At 36.6% G+C, this 19,252-nt stretch overlaps 2 protein-coding genes across 4 annotated transcripts in view; one reads left to right on the top strand and one right to left on the bottom strand.

Annotated features, from left to right (window-relative positions):
* LOC117236620 (pikachurin-like) overlaps positions 1-19,252 on the top strand; it is a 278,236-nt gene that overhangs the window by 19,405 nt on the left and 239,579 nt on the right. The gene's annotated exons all lie outside the window — the stretch shown is intronic.
* LOC117236621 lies at positions 14,027-14,990 on the bottom strand. The gene has a single exon (XM_033499742.1). It carries the CDS (start codon positions 14,945-14,947, stop codon positions 14,102-14,104), a length of 846 nt encoding a protein of 281 aa, XP_033355633.1. The 5' UTR covers positions 14,948-14,990; the 3' UTR covers positions 14,027-14,101.

Below are 19,252 nucleotides of genomic sequence, written 5' to 3'. Positions count from 1 at the left end.
TTCTAAATAAAACTAAGAAATAAACATTTCAATTCGATCACTTCACATGTGTTTTACGCACGGTTCTAAAACTTGCCGATTGCATTGCTCCATACAATAACGATCGCTCTTTTATTGCGCGTAAATAACGTTTCCCAAGGGTGATTCTTTTTTCCACACTGAATACAGCTATTCGGTTCTTTATTAGCCTCTTAAAACAAGTTGAAGTATATCGACCGTTTGTAACATTTCAAGTATCCCTTTTACGAGATTGATTGCGTATAGAATGCCATTTTTTAAACGACAATGTATATATCAGGTAATAAACGGCGATTTCTAGAGTCAATTTACAGTACGATTAATAATCGAAGAGATCAGCGAGAAAGCGGTATGTGTTAGAATACCATAAATTTATAGCAATTTAAAAATTGATTCGAAAATGTGTTTCTTTCTTTTAACCTTCGTCCGTCCCTCGTATCAATTTTGCATACTTTTCCTATAAAAGACTACATTATTCGGTCATTTGTAGAACAATTTTTCTGCAGCTTCTTAACTTGCACTTTTTTTTATTCCTTGCGATGAATGTAAAACCCTAATAAAATAATTTCCAAAATTAGTGATTTATCTCTCCATATCATAGATCTTTTTGCCATTGTGTGAGATATCAAATGTGACCGAAAGGCGCATTAAGATGCGGACGGACAGGGATTAATGAATTTTTTTCAGAACTTTCGCATCACCTTCTGTAGCTCTTCGTTAAAAGTGTCGGATCAATTATCAATTCGAAACATCCGCACCTACACCCTCGGACAGCTGCTTAACTGAGAATTATCTACATGGATCAGCGAGAAACTTGTATTTATATTACCAGTTAGATACACAAGAGTCTATAAAATTTTTACTCACCCTCGTTACTACAAAACTTGCCAAAATCTCCGGCAGAAAATTTAATTGTAACCTATAATACAAATATCAGCGATTTTTTACCCTGAATCTCGCCGGCGGCGTTATTAACATTTAAGTATCGAAGAAATACTTTTCGCTCTTTTCCAACTACAGAATTCAAAATTACCGAATCTCGTTTAAACTCGAGATTAGAAAGTTTCAGATCGAACGGTTTATCAGGGTTTTCTTTGCGCGTACCCCTGAAAATTGCCGGCTAGATTACGTCACGAGTCGAACAAGGGTTGTCCGTTTGGTTCACGTTGGCTGCAGTCTCGCGCGACTTCCTCGAGCAGTTCAATTACGAGGAACGTAAAGGCGAGCAGACACGATGGTTTGAACGCTCGCGAGACGATCGCCTGGAAGACGATTCGAAACTTGAATTTTCGACCCGAGGATAAAGCAATAAACCCCTCGATAACATGGCGGGACTGCCTTGGCGGGGCTATGAAAGCCTTTGCCATGTCGCAGCTTGTTGAAAGTGGATTATAAACAAAGGATTCGAATCAGGAGACACGCTATAACTAGCCAGACGTTGTCTGGTTTCCGTCGCGTAAACCGTGTGTTACTGGACGATGAGACGCTTCGAAGTGTATACGTTACTTGACGAATTGAAATGTGACTGTGGTCGTTCGTAATCGTTCAAGAAATGTCAAGTATTATTAAATGATTAAAGTAATTCAAGAAGTAGAGAAGATCAATTAAAATTTCGCATAATTGAGCATGTCCGAGAAGAGAGATATTTGTTGAGAAAAAGAGAGCATATTAGAAGAAAAAAATCGATTTAGTAGCACGTAGATTATATAAATGTGCAATAAAATACACGAGGAATATTTATAAGGTCGATTTTAAAGCGGTGATAAATGTTTGTACATAAAAATGAGGCTTATTTCATAAGTCATAAACAACTGTATTTCATATTACAATAGATATCAATGAATCAGCTGAAACTACTCTGATACAATAACCGGAACTTTATCCATATTCTGTGTCATTTGTTTTCATCTGTGGATTTTAGAGTAAGAAACATGAATTGGATAAAGAGAAAGGTTCAGCTGATTCCCTGATGCCAGTATACATATCCCTAACATAAAATAAAATTGTTTGTACCCTGGAAAATAAACATTGAACGAAATTTTCATGCACGAACCTTTCATTGTTTTAATGCCTAGAACGAATCCAGCATTAGAACGTATAATTTCAACACAAATCGCATTTTTGCAAAGAACTCAAATCCAAGAACACGATCTAACCAGCCAGATATCGCCCGATTTCGCTTAAACCGCGTATTATTGAACGATAAAACGTTTCGAAACGTGTACGAATGCAATGAACGAACGAAGCACGTTTGAACGTCGTTTGCAGCAGTTGCCAGGCGTTTAGAGATGCCGTAAACCAGGATTACTCTGTGCGTACAGACTAATTTTGAGGCTGGTTGGTTGATCTGTTTTTCGTGAATATACCTCGGATAATAAATAGCATTGCGCGAGAATGATGTCGAAATTAATGCAGTATGCGCACGATGAATAACTACCGCGTCGATAGCGATTAGATGAGTATGTATTTTGATATAATGCGTATTGTTGCGAGACGGTGAGAGGATTTCCAATGAATGAATATTGTATTCTTGATGAAAATTCTCTGTTATGTATTGTACAAATTTGGGCTGATTGCTTGAACAATCGTCGGACTATATGATGTAGAGATGAGGATCGTCTAATTGGAACTGTATCGCGTAGAGGAGGATCGAAAATGATAATTTTGTCAGTGATGTAGTTATTCATGGAGTCACGAACAAGATTTCGATTAATCCTTTCAATAGGAATTGCTTTCATTTATGTTTTTTACGTATCATTTATTATATGTGGTTCGCATATATTCATTAGTAGGCAGTGTAAAGTAGAAAGATACGTTTATGGTCATACTAGGATTTTAGCCTCTTTACAAAAATTAGAAACATATAATACAAAGGCAACTTTCGAAACTACGCTTTTCAACGTTTATGCACGTTTTACAAACGTTTAGCAAATTTCATTGATCGTAGCAAATGGACCTGGCATGTGGCGGAAAAGTTCTATTGCTGTGGTCTGTGTGTATCTGTATATTTAGAAGGGACAGTCCCTTTATAGTCACGCATCCAATAAATTCATGCAGTCCATTTTGTAATCAATCTGTCTCCTGCAGCTCCTTTCCTCCCTCAAACTGCATACAACCGCGAGTGTTTAGGCGCGTAGATTGTATGTGTTCATAGATGTAGGCATTCATAGAATTGAAACGTCTAAATGCAACAATTTTATTGCGTAGGCAGTCGAGATTAATTTCTGTTCAAACGAAAACATTTTTGACACTAGAAATATGAAAATCGTGAAAATGTTTACCTTTACGTTAACCAAATTAATGATGCCTTTTACTGAGATACGCATATAGGAATATGATTATAATTGAAGAACATAATTAGCATATTTGCATTAATTTTTTATTTTAACATCGCTTTATGTCTAAACCCGTGATTATGATTAAACACGTAAGTACAATATGCAGTTAAGTTTTACATGACATAAAATTTTATGGTAAATGTTTAAATACTTTCGCGAGTATACATCCCATTATATAAATAACATCCCATATGTTTTCAGTACCTAATTGCAAAGACAAGAAATCTCCGTCCATGAATTCGACATTTTGACCGGTTCTGTAATTCCAGTATTAATCATAATCATTCGCGTAATATATTTAGTTGCACTTTAAAAGTTGGTAATTCCTAGTAGTATTTCACTAGGTTGGATAAACGGTTCATTTAATACCACGTATCAGTGACAAATACAAATGAGAACGAAGGCGTGAAACTCCGGACGGTGCAGCAAGGAATTCGGACGCTCTCTATGAATATTTACGACTCGGCGAGTGCTTGCATATTTTTGTATATCTCTGGCAACAATCACCAAAAGCTTCTCCGTTTTAGCCTGGTTGTCCCTGTTATTCTAATTTTCCGTGCAGGTTAAAGGTAACGATTCAAATGATAACGAAGAGCGCCACGGCTCTTTATGCAATAATATTTCCCCGCGGACGGAATTTTAATAGGCGAGTTTTCTTTATTTATAACGCGACCTACTTCGATTTATGACGGCGGCTCTGGGATCGCTCATCTTGGCCATTAGCATCAGGTAATTAGACGCCTGGTTTCCAGTTTACAACACAACGAGTAGGTAAACGCGTTTATACGCGACGTTGCCACGGTTTAATGGAGCGACATTATACAAATGCGTCTTATCTCTCGTTCAGAAAAATTAGACTAAAATTTGCGACCGTTCAACGTCACGAAGATATTCCTCTTCAGGGAAATCTAACAGACTTCGCGTTCGTTTATTCGTTAATAATTAACCATTATAGTAAAATGTAGCGGAAGGAACTGATACAGTATAACAATCGAGCTTTATTTCAATATCATTATCAGCAAACGAGGTTGACATTTTTGTTTATGGTCATTGTTCTATATTCGTCAATATCAATAGGGCGTTTAAAGTGGAAAGATACGTTTATAGCTAGACTATGATTTTTGTCGATTTATGAAGATTGCCATAACGCAAAGAAATATCAATAGGATACTGCAGAAATGTTTAGAAATTTACGTATAATTAAGAAATGGAAACCTCGTCTGTAACAGACATTTAAGAAAACTTTTTTAAATATTGCTCTTTTATATTATTTGTTTTATTGAAAAATAAAAAAATATGACCATTTCTCTTTAACCCGAATAAATTCGTTCCTAAAGAGATAAATTTTAATTTTCTACGCTTATATACTGTATAAAAAAATAGAAGAAATAATTCCAATTATGAATTTCATCTTCCACCATCTTTAATAATACACGGAATTAAAAAGAGCGGTATCCAACGAAATAAAGATAGAAGTCCAATGGATCGGTTCAGTGGAATCGAAGGAAAATCACGCGAATTTTCAATCGTCCTCGTCATTTTGCGGATAGCGTAATTGATTGCGACATTATTTCCGATAGTATCCCGGCGGTATCCTTGCAGTAGAGTCGCTTAGTGTATATCCCCAGTGTTCCCAGGGGAATTCAACCCTCTCGTTATAATTAGAGACGATATTTAATGAAACTCAACGGAAGTCGATCGCGCAGCCAACGCATGAAAACGGTTTTAATTAGTCCCGCGAACTGAAACGCAGCTCGCTTAATTTTGTCCTCCACTTAACATCAAAATTGAGCAACGATCCTGACTTCCTGCGTCAGTTGGCCCGCTCATTAAGAGGATCCAGCTCGCGGGCTTCTTTGTCTTCAGCGTCGTCTTCCGAGACACGATGTTGTTATCTAGCGAAATTTGAAGCTTTTTCTTATCCCTTTGTGTTTCCTTTCTCGCAAGAGAAGCTCGGCAGTTCGAAAATTCGAAAAAAATTTGAAACTTTGCATAAATAAAGTACATGCGCTGCTAGTAACGGAACGATTCTTTTTCTGCCGGGAAACGGTCTTAGGGGTGAAAGCAGCCCCAAAGAAATTTCGACTTTTCATGTTATCGTAAATATTTAAGGAACTATATGAGATACAGAAAAAGAAGTTAAATTAAAAGTTGTAGTGTTCTTTATGATCTTCATCGGGAATGTGAGAAATTTAGAGAAACAACTTTTTAAAATTTACCCCGTGTTACCTTTCCCCAAGTTTTATTTTTTACTGTTACACAATCTTCGAAAAGTTCTTTATAAACATATAAATATTACGGTTTGTACGGTTTGAATCGTAGGAAGTTTAATATGTAAATAAAGATTTTATAAAAAGATGTTAGAAAATATTAAAAACATTGCTACAAATGCCTTTTCTTGTAAATATAAGAAATTACGTATATAATTTAATATTATAAGCTCATGATCAGTATTACACCTGTCGATCTTGTGTGTTTAAAAATTTTGTTGTTTCAAATCATTTATATATTTGTGAAGAACTCTTCAAACACTATACGTATAATAGAAAAAAACTAAAACTTTAAGAAACGACGGTTGGTGGAATAAATTTTGAAAAAATATTTGTTTTTGACAATTTCTCACATTCCCGATATAGATCATAAAGAACATTACAATTTTTAACTTAACTTCTTTCCTGCATTTTATATAGTTTCTTAAATATTTACAAGACTGTAGTTTCCAATAGGAAACAAAAAATTTTTCGTTATTAACATCACGGAATCTACATTTTTGCAAAGCTTCAATATTTTTTGAATTACCAAGTTATCAAACTTCCCCTTTTCAGTTAATTTGATTTCTACCGCATTAAAAATATCTTTCGACGATTGTCATTATATCAATGTTTCTTTAGTGATTTAAATTATTATTGAGCCTTTTGGTACGGCACGTTCTTCGCTTTTGGGTTCTTTAGAAATATTGTGAGCGATTAATTTAAAGATAATCTTCGAAAGCAGAGGTCTGATTGTTCGATTATCTTGAACGAGAAGGGGCCAACTTTGATCATTAAATTTTTTCCAATAGCTGTGGGATATAAGAAAATGTTGTGTCATGGTTTAAGTAATGACGGAACTTTTCTAGCATTTTTCAAGAGCACAGTCGGTTTGCGATTTACGGTTACTTCGACAAGTTTGTACTTCACAGTTAGTTTAATATTATACAATAAGAAAATGTTACTTGTATTTTCAAGATAAAGGACAATTTTCAACTTTCTCAGCAGTTTCCCCAATTACACAAATTGATTAATTCTACGGTCTCTAAGTTTCTCAGTTTTGATACCAAAGTTACGCTATTGGAGTTCAACTTTTCAGAAATCAAACGATTTATTTCGATTGATTAGTTTGCCTTCTGTACGATTCATATGTACGCATCTATAATATACGTAAGCGTTTGTAAGGTCAAAATTTTCATTAAGTTTGCCGTGTTGAAAAAATCCGTATGAAAAATGTAACTTGAATTGTACCCTTGGTTATCGTTGCGAGTAATCCACGTTAGCGAAACTACTCGTGTGACACGGTCAACATTGACGGATTTATCGGAAAGACTTTTGGATGAAAACAGTCTAGCTCAACGATTACGTGAGAAAATCGCAAACTTTGCCTTCGCTGTCGTGAGATTTCAATATTTCAAGGGTATCTAGGATTCGCTTTTTTTTTGTAATTTTTATGATAGTTTAAAATATTTGTTTGAGAAAAATACGCGAAAGAACTCCATTTTTGAAGCATTGAACGAATTGTCAATTTACGAGAAACGTACGTTATTATTTCGTATCTAATCTAATATTTTAACTTCATATCAATTTTTGTCAAATAATAGAGTGAATTTATTTTCAATTTTTCCACCATATATCTTATTTACATCTTATCTAGAATTTGTGACAAAATTTCATCATAGTAATGCGTAAATCCCCTAAACAGCGAGTTGTACTGTACAACGCTCGTAATACTCGGGACGTGGCTTTCCGGACGATTTTCTACCATTCACATCCCCTGCATACTACCTTTCCTATTATTCTATTCAGCCTCGTTGCATATTACAGATCATTTATATGCATATATGGAGCCACAGCAGCGTACTGGCTTGCACCAGCTTTCCACCTCTAAAAACCGGCCACTGTTATTCTCGTTTTCATTATAACGTTTGCTACCGAACACTTAACGCCACTATCCCCATATTCATTGCAAAGTCTGGCACTCACCCAAGCGAAACATTAGGGTTAACGACTCAAGATAGAGGCATTGTCGCTTGATCTAACGATCAAAGAACGAGTACACCTTTTTCCGCCTCGTGTAATTACTAAAAAATTCTAGATATCATCTTTCGAATCGCCCTTAAAACACAACGCAAAAATTGATGCATACGTAACATGCATTTCTTTTCTTTCAAACGTTTAGTTTCTACACTTTGAAATTGAAACACTTTTATCTTCTCCTTCTTGAAATTGCTACTTGGAAATTATGTAATTAGACCAACAAGAATATTTTTATTTATACTAATTCACGAAGGTATATATACACTTACCTTAGAAAACCTTTATGTCCATATCGTATGAGTTATATAAACCATTTTGAATATCTTCTTTCATTATAATGTTTCCTGCTGTGCAACTAGCCTCATAATTCCCATATTTACCGCAAAGTCTGGCTGCTAGCCAAGCGAAACGTGGAGGCTAACGACTCATTCTAAAGGCATTCTAGAAACATTGTCGCTAGATTTACCGAGTAAGGAACGAGTATCGTACCTAGTCTAGTACGAACATGCCTTCCCTAGAGATTCGAAGAGAAGAAACTTATCGATCACGTCATGTGTGAAGTTTTGCGGAATTTGAAGATTCAAAATTTATAGGATGCCTGTACTATAATATACAAAAAGTTATAAAATATCCAAAGTGAGTCATAATTTTCAATAGGCGACACGAATTACTATGTAAGCTCCATTTCTTCAGACTTTTTCATAGAAAACAAAATTTCTGAAATATACAATGTAGCAAGCCATTATCACCTTTGATGTCGCAATAATGTCCGACCAGCGGAAAAGAAGCTTTTTGTAGCGTCTCACCCTGTATAATAGCTAAAAAATTCGAGCAATCATCCTTGGAATCGCCTTCGAAACGCGCGGCTCCAAAGGTTAACTCGTTCACTGTCGCGTAAGCGTGAAATACGTCCGGTCGTTGGCTCTCGGGTAATTGGTCGATGCGACCTTTTACACCAGCGTGAAAAATAAGACGCCTATGGATTAATTGCGAACGTTGGAGCGATGGTAAGCGATAGTAAGCGATGGTATTTAGCCCGGAAGGACGAGAGAAGGAAGAGAGGTCGACGTGTCGGCGAAGCTAACGTTGCAGCATGGTTAACGATATAACAGTCGAGCAACTTTATAATGGGATACAGAAAGCTATAGCGCGGCGTTGTTGGGTGGCCACGTATCTACAGCTCGGGGCCACCACAACCAACAAATGAGACTCGTCGTGGTGATGCAAGTATTTTTCGATAGTTTACCCGCTGTGTATCGTACGATGGAAGGAGAGAGACCATGGAGGATTGCAAATTGTAGGCTAGAACGAAACGAGAATCGGAATAAGAGAATGGACACGAAGGAACACAAAAAACAAAGAGGGAACGGAAAAGGCAAGGAAAATAAATATTGTGCTTTATCTGGTGTCTGTATATATACCCGTTTATTTTCATTGTTCCACTTTAATTGTATAATTGCTGTCGATATAAGACCACGTAAGAAAGTTTCATTTTTCGAATTGCGACACTATACCATAAGTAGCAAATTGTACTTGGCTATCTATTGTTCAACATAATGTAAACTCTTGTGTATATAGCAATTAATTTATTGCTATACGGTGTATAATATACGTACTGCCGATTATCCATTCTTGATTTATCATATTTTTGTTGGGATGAAAACGATCGACCAACAGAAAAATCATTGATACACTCCTTGGTCATTAGTTTTCGCCTGATTAAATGTACTTTTTATAGATATACACACGCGTACTCTTTATGATCAGTCGATAAATAATTAGTATATATTTTTGAATTAACTGATTATTAGTTTATCTGACCAGAGGTTCGGTCCCATAAAGAACGGTTAAGCTACAATCTATAGTACTTATAATTAATTATATATAATAATTTACATATAATAAATAATATTAGTGTATTGTAATTTGTTACTATGCATCGCCAATACATGTCAATACATACATACATAGATATAATATGTATACATACAATAATAATACAAAACATATAATACAAACAATACGTATATATGATACAAAATCCATCACAGATTTATTGCCATTGGAAAGGTGTTTTTCGACAATTTGTCCAGTGTGTATCGTACGATGAATCGAGGGACACGACGGAAGGGTAGAAACTACTAAAAATACCGAGTTGGGTCGAGAGTCGAATAAGAGGATAGACACGAAAGAACAGAAACGAAAAGGAAAATGAAAAAAAAGAAGCGGGAAAGAGAGAGGTGAGTAGGCATAAAAAGTAAGACAGACTAAGTAGATGTCCAAGGCCTGGAGCGATTTGCTTCCAACGAGGCAGCCGAAACGGGAACGTAGAGCAGACGTTGACTCGTCAGGGATGGATTCCAGGGGTTGAAGGAGAAGATGGAGAAATTCGGATTGGGGAAAACGGTGAGGATTTTTCGTGAAAGTGAGAAGTAGCTAGGGATGCGAACGAAATTGGAAAATGCAGACGGGTCGAGGTTGGCGCTTGCATCGGCTGCAATAAAAGGGCTGTTTCATACCACGCTACGTGTATTGTGATACGCGTATACGATACGTGTCCGACAATATGGTACTCATGCGCCATAGTGATGTAAGCTGCGGTTATTTGTAACCAGAACAATTACAAATTAATGCTTTTTCGTCGTTCCGAATCAAACTCAATAATCCAAGTAATTTACCTTGTATCAATTGCTGAAATCTGATTATGACCAATTTTGAAGCGATCGATATTAAAAAAAAAAAAAAAAACAGATTATTTCAGTCGTTATTGGTAGCGCGATAGAAATTTGATCGAAACTTCCTTTTTAAAATTTTGTTGATGACCAGTAAGCATCGCGGAAGGTGAAAAATTTGTTTCGTTACCTACTTCTGTACAACAAGCGCTTGTAGTTATCTTGTACCGTGTTTCTGACTCGATGTAATCTTCAAATTTCACAATACGGCGAGGAAACAAAAGCGGCGATAGATTCACGGACACGTAGTTGCGAAAGTATAACAGAGGGACGATAGAGGTGCAGGTTCAAATTCACGGTTCAACAGAGTGTTTAATTGGGCTACAATGAATCACAAAGTTTGTTCGATCGCGGTTTCGCGTTGCATGCAAACCGGTCCCAATTCGCCGCCATCCATTCGACTGGTTATCGATTCGGGCACCGAGTCTTTGCAGCCGATTGCAAAGATATACGAGTCCGACTTCGTATTAAGCTTAGATACCTTATCCGTATCCGATGGAATTCATTAATCTTGATGTTTCCGTTGATAATAGCGAATCCACTCTCTTCTCTGCCATTTTAACGAGATTTACTTCGTCATGGTGCACCGTGCGCCGCGATATGTGTATAGTGTATTGTTTTTACGCTGCTGTGGAATGAATACAGTTAACCCATTAGAAGTAAACGTTCTACCGAGGCAATGTTTCATTCGCAATTTCGTTCCAGATAATTTATATTACTGAGTTCTGTTTTTTTAACATTGTGTTCGTAAAAGGTGCTTTCAGAATTTGTATTTTCGCAATTAGTAAAATTACGTAGGTGTTTCTAATTGCGAAGCTCATAAATATTAGAAAGTTACCGTAAAAGGAACGGAGCATAGATTATTTAACAAGACTTCAATTTTGTTTCTATAGATCTTATATACTGCATACTCTCTTTTCGAAAAAGTTTCTCGCTACTTCTCGCTATCATCTGGGTCCTGCCATTCTGTCAATTTTTTCTTTAAAGAAATTCTGTAGACTGTAAAGTATCTACTATTTTAATACATTTGAAGTGAATTTTATTATACGTGTTGATTTATTAAAGAAACGAGTGATAAAATTGTAATAGTCAGTGTATATTAAAATCAATTTAAATACAAGTACAGAGATAGTATATGCCGGTCGTAATCGTCGCTCGCTCAATGCTACTTTTCAAATCTACGCTCGCTATTCGACTGTCTGACTCGCTATAAGTACTCGCTATAATGATTCGCTATAATGATTCGCTATAATGATTCGCTATAATAATTCGCTATAATGACGCGAAGAGAGAGCATGTTCGTCTATTTGTATCGACCAATGGTATTATAAAAAGTTCGAATGCAATTCCGGTTGATGATTACAAATAACGGCGATAATGTTTTGTCCGGAGTTCGTCTACCTTTGAACCTAGCAAACCAAAACAACGTTGGCACTCCAAGCTACAACAATATGAATCTCTCCGATTCGAATCTTCCGTTGATTCACGTGCCGCTATACATCTTTTTACCTCGTTAACACAATACGTAAATTACTTTGCTTACATTCTTCAATAATATTTCAATTAAAATTCTTATTTATACAGGGTGGTTGGTAACTAGTGGTACAAACGGAAAGGGGGTGATTCTACGCGAAAAAAAGTCGAAAATATAGATTAAAAAAATTTTTTTTTATTTTTTTTTTAATTTTTCCATCGAGACAACGATCTACAGTGAGATCCGTTATAACGAAAACGTTTCTCGAAAACAAAGCCTCAAACGAAAAATTTTTATTCTATATTTTCGACTTCTTCTTTCGCGTAGAAGCACCCCCTTTCCGCTTGTACCACCAGTTACCAACCACCCTGTATATAAACTTTCACAAATTTACCATTCAGTCCTTAGTGCAACAATGCTTCGAACATGGTGAAAATTCGTCCAATTGATTATCGGATACGCGTTCTATATATTTCTGTTGCTCGCCGAAATACATATTCTATCAATGAGTCAATGTTCCAATTACATCATTTAATCGCTGCGTTTAGTTTCGATTTTCGCGTTCATTGCGTCGTGCGCGTTTCTGAAACTCTTTCTAATCTCCGTCGAAAGAGCTAAAACCGAGTATTTGTTCTTTGTCGTTGAGAATCCTTTTAGTATCCTTCACAATATGAATTACGTTCGGAGGAAGAACAAAAAAGAAAAGAAAAAGAGGACGAAACAGAATACGAGTATACTTTGTATGGAAGACCGAGAACGAAGTCCCAGAGTAGTTCCTTGTTTGTAATACAAACGTATGAATATCACCACGCGGTTGTGAAATACGCTTGCTTGTTGCATGAAGGAAACCGTACAAAACGTATTTATACGCCGCTACAGAACAATCGCAATAATCCCAGTGCACGTGTCTCTTTTCTCGTACCGTATACAATTTCGAACAAAAATATGCGCACGTCGTTACGATCCCCCTTACAGGAAAGTTGAAAAGAGCAGCTAGCCAGATACGTGTGGCTTTACTTATCTTTGTTAATTCGAAATCGTTTGTACTATAAAAGTTTCGAGGACTGAACTGCATCGGATCTTTTTGTTCGTATCAGAAGCAACAATTCGGGTTTCCTGCTTGCATGTTCAAGTTCAAAAAATCACTTCTTTTTTTCTTTCTTAACGTTACAGTGTAATTTTTCCTTCTACGGATAAAATTACCGTGTCGTAATGGAAAAGGGAGATAGAGGAGCGGGAAAGGAGAGACAGGAAAATTATGATTCGCCGTGTTGAATTTTGCTAGAGTTGTGATTTTCGTACTTTAATTTTATGGATGTGTAAATATTCTTGCGACAATCTGATCTTTTATCAAAGGTGACTGTAGTTGTCTAATGTTCAGCGATCGCTATACGCCGAAGATGATTCTAGACGTACAAAATACAGAGTTCTTGTATACTGGATTAGAGTCATCGAACGTTGAGACTTACGTAGGAATTTATTGAAATGACTGATTATTTCGAAATTTCTATTCTATTTGAAGATTTCATTACATATTCTCATGCCGGTCCTGTACGGCTATCTGACCGAACAAGTTGCCATTAAAGGGGTATTCTAGTCTAGAGGCATGGATTTCGGGCGATTTTTGAAGCTCTGAACAAACGAAACAAAAAATATTTTTGCTATCCTTTTTTTTAGCATCTGTTTATTGATATTTTAAGATTACGTAAAAAATTCACCGAAAAAAGCTAAAAATTCACAAGTTATGAACTGGGAAAGTGGGTGGTGTCAAAAAAAAGGGTGTCCTGGCGTGCATGATTTCAACCCTTCTGGTCATCTGAAACAAAAGTCCGAGCGGATTCTTAATTAACATAGATGCCACTATAGTATGAACCTTGGAAAAGTCAAAACAACATTTTTTCACAAACTGGCGGCCGTTTGAAGGAAAGTTTCTTGTTTCGCATGTTTTTTTTTAACAATTCCGAATGTTTAAAAAATAGTAAAATTAAAAATTTTGATCTAAACGTGGTTCAGGCGATAGAAGAATGTATAAAGAATATTCGTACCAAATTTCAAATAAACCGGTTCATTAGAACTTGAGATATCGTGCATGCCAACTCGAGAAAAACGCGTTTAAAGTTTTGAGACAAGTTTCCGGTAATTTTACTCATAGAATGGTATAGCATACTTATATATTTTTAATCGGTGATTCCTGCTCCATACAAGAAACCTTCCTCTACTTCAAAATGCTTATTCTCCATGAAAGTTCTTTCATGGAGACGAGCAGTCCTGGCTTCCTCTTGATGCCTCTGAAGCTCGGAGTTCAGAGCGCTCGATGCGAACTTCGTCTCGCCTGACTGCGAACGCATGAGCTTCTGGGTCAATCGTGATTCCCATGACACTTAAGATTTTTAATATGGGTGTAAAACCTTCATTAAAAATACATACTGCGAGGAAAGTGGAAATTTGAATTGTCTGCGTTCCTGCATGGATGTGCTTCGGAGCAAAAGTGCATATTAACGAATTTAACGATTCGTTATTATTTTGGGTTTCAGAACCCAAACATCGTCCCAATAAAGTATCAGTTGATAAGCTTTCATAAATTGGTTTTATTACTTTTAAAACGTCGTCATTTAGAGGAGGACTTTCATGGTCAAATTCGTCAATAGTGCCGTCGGCCACAGCTTTTTGCCACTTGCACCAACTAGATGAATCAGGTGGACAATTCATGTGTTGAGGATTCTTGTTGGTTGAGATTTTATGATAGTAGGTTGCCCACACATCTCTCTTCATGTCTTCAACTGAATCTGGATTTCGACGAATTGCCAAGCCATAATATAAAGATAATTCATTGATAACCTCATCAGTGAGTTTACCAGGGCCTTTGCCGCCAATACCTTTATTATCCTTTTTTGCTTTACGCAACCGTGCACCTATACGCTTTTGAACATGCCCAACACACTCCTTTTTTTCTACTATCTGGTCATCATCGTAGGGGTTAATATGAAGAATGCCTTTGAAAGTTTTTGAGTCACCACCTCCAATGTATCGGACATATTCAGCATTATGCTTGGCTTCCGACCTTTCAAACATTTCAACAATTGCGTCAACCTCCATTTTTCCGGCGCTTCCTTAGGATTTATGGTACAAGATTCCTCATGCTCTTATCAACAACTTATCGTATCAACAACTTTTTTACCGTATTTACCAACGAGTATAGTAACACCAAAGAGAGAATTGAATCTTCTTTTTTCCAGGTTCCATCGCCGGAAACAGTAAAATGGCTGGGATTAGCTGTAGGATCAGATTCTAATATTAATTCCTTTTCTTCTTTTACGGCTTTTGAAATAATTTGATTGTAAACTGCTAAAGCGGCCACGTATAAATTGTTAAGACAGCTATAATATGCGTCAGTGGTCAAGCCTTGGCAAATGTCATCATACTACGAAATATGTTGATAGCTTCTCTTGCAACTCCTAACAATCTTATAGCTACTACAAGTCTACGATTCACTTGAAATGCTTTATTGATAAAAGGCGATGACTGAATATACCGTACTTCCTCACACTCACGTTGTATAGCAATTTTAAACCCTAACCCACGAGCAGCTGTACGAGAAAACTTAATATCTTTCTTACATGTAGAACACAGAATTAACGATGAAAGTGTGGTAAAAACAGAGAAAAATTTTAAAATACAATAGCCGTAATTATTATTAATTAAAACTTCTTCATTTTGCGAACCTTTCAATTTCGCTGCAGATGCACTAGTGAAACTGGTTTCTTCTTCTACGGTAAATTGGTTACCGGAAAATCTTCTCTTCTTCGGTCTGCATGCCCGTTTAGAGCTGAATTTTGAATGTTTTTTATCCATTTTACTTTAAAGTCTCAATATACAAAACAACTTTTACTTTAAATATTTATAAAACGTTGTCAGAGTTAGCACGTACAGGTTGCTTGAAGGCTGGCTCAAAACTAGCTTGAAATAAATACTAACACGAAAAGATTCCGACAAAATACGTTTCTATGGCCTTGAATGAAAAATACCTTAAAAAAGGGATAAAATACAGTAAAGATTTTATGAGGGTTTTTATATGTAGGTACACGGGCAGCGTCTACCGTCTACTGCTCATTTGTCCCGGTCGGACTGGAGCAAATGCCGCGTCATAAAAGTGGCTGTAACTCATAAAATAATTGAAATTTTGAAAAATTCTTTTAAGGGCATATTCTTGAATGTCTGAACTTTGGAAACAAAAAAAAATTTTTCGATTTTTTCAAATTTTTAGACTAGAATACCCCCTTAATTAGTGAACTCATAATTGGTGAATGTTGGTAAAGCGTTACGACATTAAAATGCATAATTATTTCAGCACGAATCGCATTCGATTTCTCCAATCTCATCTGTTATTATTGGGCCTAGCTAGAAATTCGCCGAACGTGTTATATAAGGAAAATACTCAGCACATAATCGGAAGAATTTGAATTTAATAGAAAATTATAATTTGATGCAAATAATAAAAATAATCCGACGTAGAGTGGCGATCTCGACGTTTAAAGAATAATTCTGAACAGAATCTCCCAGAGAATATAAAGGAATAAATAAATGGATTAAAAACGAAGTATTTTCGAGCATCGCTAGAAACAGAGTAGAATAAATTGACTGAATAAATTTGAACCAGACATTGCAAGCGCATTTATTAATATTTCTAGAGTTCTACTTCTCCAGTTACATCAAAGATATGTTATTCGTCATGGAAGAATAATCGAGATTATTTACTTATTCATATACAAATACGAATACGAATTCATTTTCCTTTGCCAACGAATATTATTTAACTACGACAACATTACGATTAGAACTACAAACAACCAAGATATAAAATTCGTACTAAAAAACATCAAAGTGAAAAGCATATAAAAAAATATACAATCCGAAAAAGCAACCTTTCCATAAATTTTACAAGTCCATTCAAACCTCTAAAAATGCACTGTTGTGAAATTGCAACATTTCTTTGAAAAATCCCGAATTGTTTATTTCGACGATTCCAGCGATTCCAGTATTAAAACAAATAATAATTATTTCGTCACAAATCGTATTCGATTTCAGCGATCTCGCTGGTCGTTACTGGGTCACGTATTCGGGATCCAGTTTGGAATTCGCGTTAGCTATAAATACGGCAAACGATAAGCACACTCGTAATTTGTTATCGGCCGCTGCCGATGCTATTTCAGCAAAGGTTTCGAAAGATTCGGGCGTACCTTCCATCTCGATGACATTGGAACGCAGGGTTATCGTCAAATGAGGCACGGGCGCGGATACATTTGGCGTACTTCCGCAACACGTTGCCAGTACGATGGAAATAATACCGGACATTTTTCCCCAGCGACGCGACATCGATGAACCAATTTTTTTCACGTGCGCCGTGTAAAATACGACAGAGGGCTGCGCGCAGACCCGGATATTGGAATTTTCGGTGGTTGTCCCACGCTGACCGGCCAACAACCATGAAAGCACAGTAGATAGAGATGCGACGAACCGTGTGATCTGGCCTGGTTGCTCCACTAGATCGAAACCTCCTCGTAAATGATCGCTGGTCCGCTCTATGTACATAGACCGCTTCTGCAAGATTTCAGGCCAGCTCGTAATTGACGATTGCAGAAGTAATATGTGATACGGCTTTGTTGAATTTTTAATTTTGTTGAAAAAAGTGTACTTCAATATGTAACACTCTTAAAAGGAGAAACAGTTCATTAAAGCCTGAGGTGTGTATGTGTTATCCGTGATACTTGTAGCTGCTGGCTGTAGATGTCGCTGCTGGGGTACTGCTACTTTCTTCTAATTTAGATGCGTGGAAGAAAAATAGGACTATGGGCGCCGGGATTCGAATCCGGGTCCCGAACACGTTCGTAACCTAAGGCGCTAACCACTGCGCTACCGTCGTCCGGTAGAAGTTAGTGTCGAGTGGCCGTATTTGTTGTCAAGTGCCGCCACAAGCCAAAAGATTTTGTTTCAAAAGTTTAAGTATAAAGAAGAATATTATATATTGTTACATATAACATTATATATTATATAAAGATAAAAAAAGCAAATCTTTTTCAAGGAGATGTCATCGTTTAAATTAAGTTTTGGTAATATGTGATTTACAAGGTAAATCTTATTCTTTCGCTTATCTTCTCCCTATTTCTTCCTGTAATATATTTCATGGCACATAGATGCAGGTCATAGTATTCCCAATAGAACAGATCGAATTACACGCTTAATTTCCGAGTCAGCCATCGGCGCTCTTACACCAGTATGCATGGAAAAGTTGGCTCGAGCGTAGCTGGCGTAATTACAGGGCAGACGGTGGGATATGCGTAGAACCGCCGAGTGTCCATCGTATTTTAACGGTCGACGGACTGTTTTAATATTATATTATTAAAAAATGGGGCGTTGGAAATCCTCCTTTTATTGTTTCTTCTTTGACGTGGAAATTCATGGGGAAATTGGTAATTATTGGTGAAACCAGGTATGCGTCCGCTTTGATTAACGCCAGTTCTTTGCTTTGTTCGAGGCAATTTCTCTCCTTAGACGGTATAAATTAAGGAGTAAATTAGCATGAGTATCAAACTCTTTAATAGATATTAAGTTCCGATTCAAACATCATTCAGAGATCTTCACTTTCTATTATTTCATTTCTATGCACTTTCGTCGATTTAAATATGACAGGTACAACGTTTCACATTTTTCGTATCGTTATTTAATAAGATTCGTAACTAACGAATAAGTCAAAATTATCTATCATCTTCTTTCTTCATTCCAAGTAACTTTCATCCAGTAATGATTTAGAGTTTCCAGTTCAAATCTTATTTACAGGTAACTCGAAAAATTGACGAGTGTTGCTCAACGATCTCAGATGACATTTCAAATTGTCATTTACATTTATTCTCGCACAATTTATCTCTCCTACGCCGTACACGCACTATTCCGAGGAATAGAGAATACGATTAAGAAAGGGAGCTTCGAGATCTTAATTCCAACGTCAAACTTCGTTTCGCCGGTGCCATGGATAACGTTCTAGCTGCTTCTTCTAGATAATCCCTGGCAAAAGTCGAACGTCGACAAGATCGTTGCTAAGCAGTTTAGAGGGAGAAGTTCTCAGTACGGACGAGTTGCAGTTGTTCTCAAAGATCACGACCCGTTTTATCTCCATTCGTGTTTATCTTGTGACTTTCGCGCGCTCCTTCTTTGTTTCGTTTGTTATCCACCGGCGAACATCGAACAGTGGCGAAAATCAACTATTGGGGCATTAACATTACAGGAAACCCGAAAATCCATCGATTCTGAGAATATTGTAGCAACGTCCCGAAGGATGCGCCAAATTTCTGTGTGCAAAAAGCTTTCATAAAGCGAAACGATGATATTTGCGGCTTCTTCTTCACG

The sequence above is a fragment of the Bombus vosnesenskii genome, unplaced genomic scaffold (assembly GCF_011952255.1).
Source record: "Bombus vosnesenskii isolate JDL3184/JDL3185 unplaced genomic scaffold, Bvos_JDL3184-5_v1.1 scf7180000013351, whole genome shotgun sequence".
In the NCBI taxonomy this organism is placed as follows: Eukaryota; Metazoa; Arthropoda; class Insecta; order Hymenoptera; family Apidae; genus Bombus; species Bombus vosnesenskii.
This window is presented reverse-complemented; position numbering and strand designations above follow the sequence as displayed.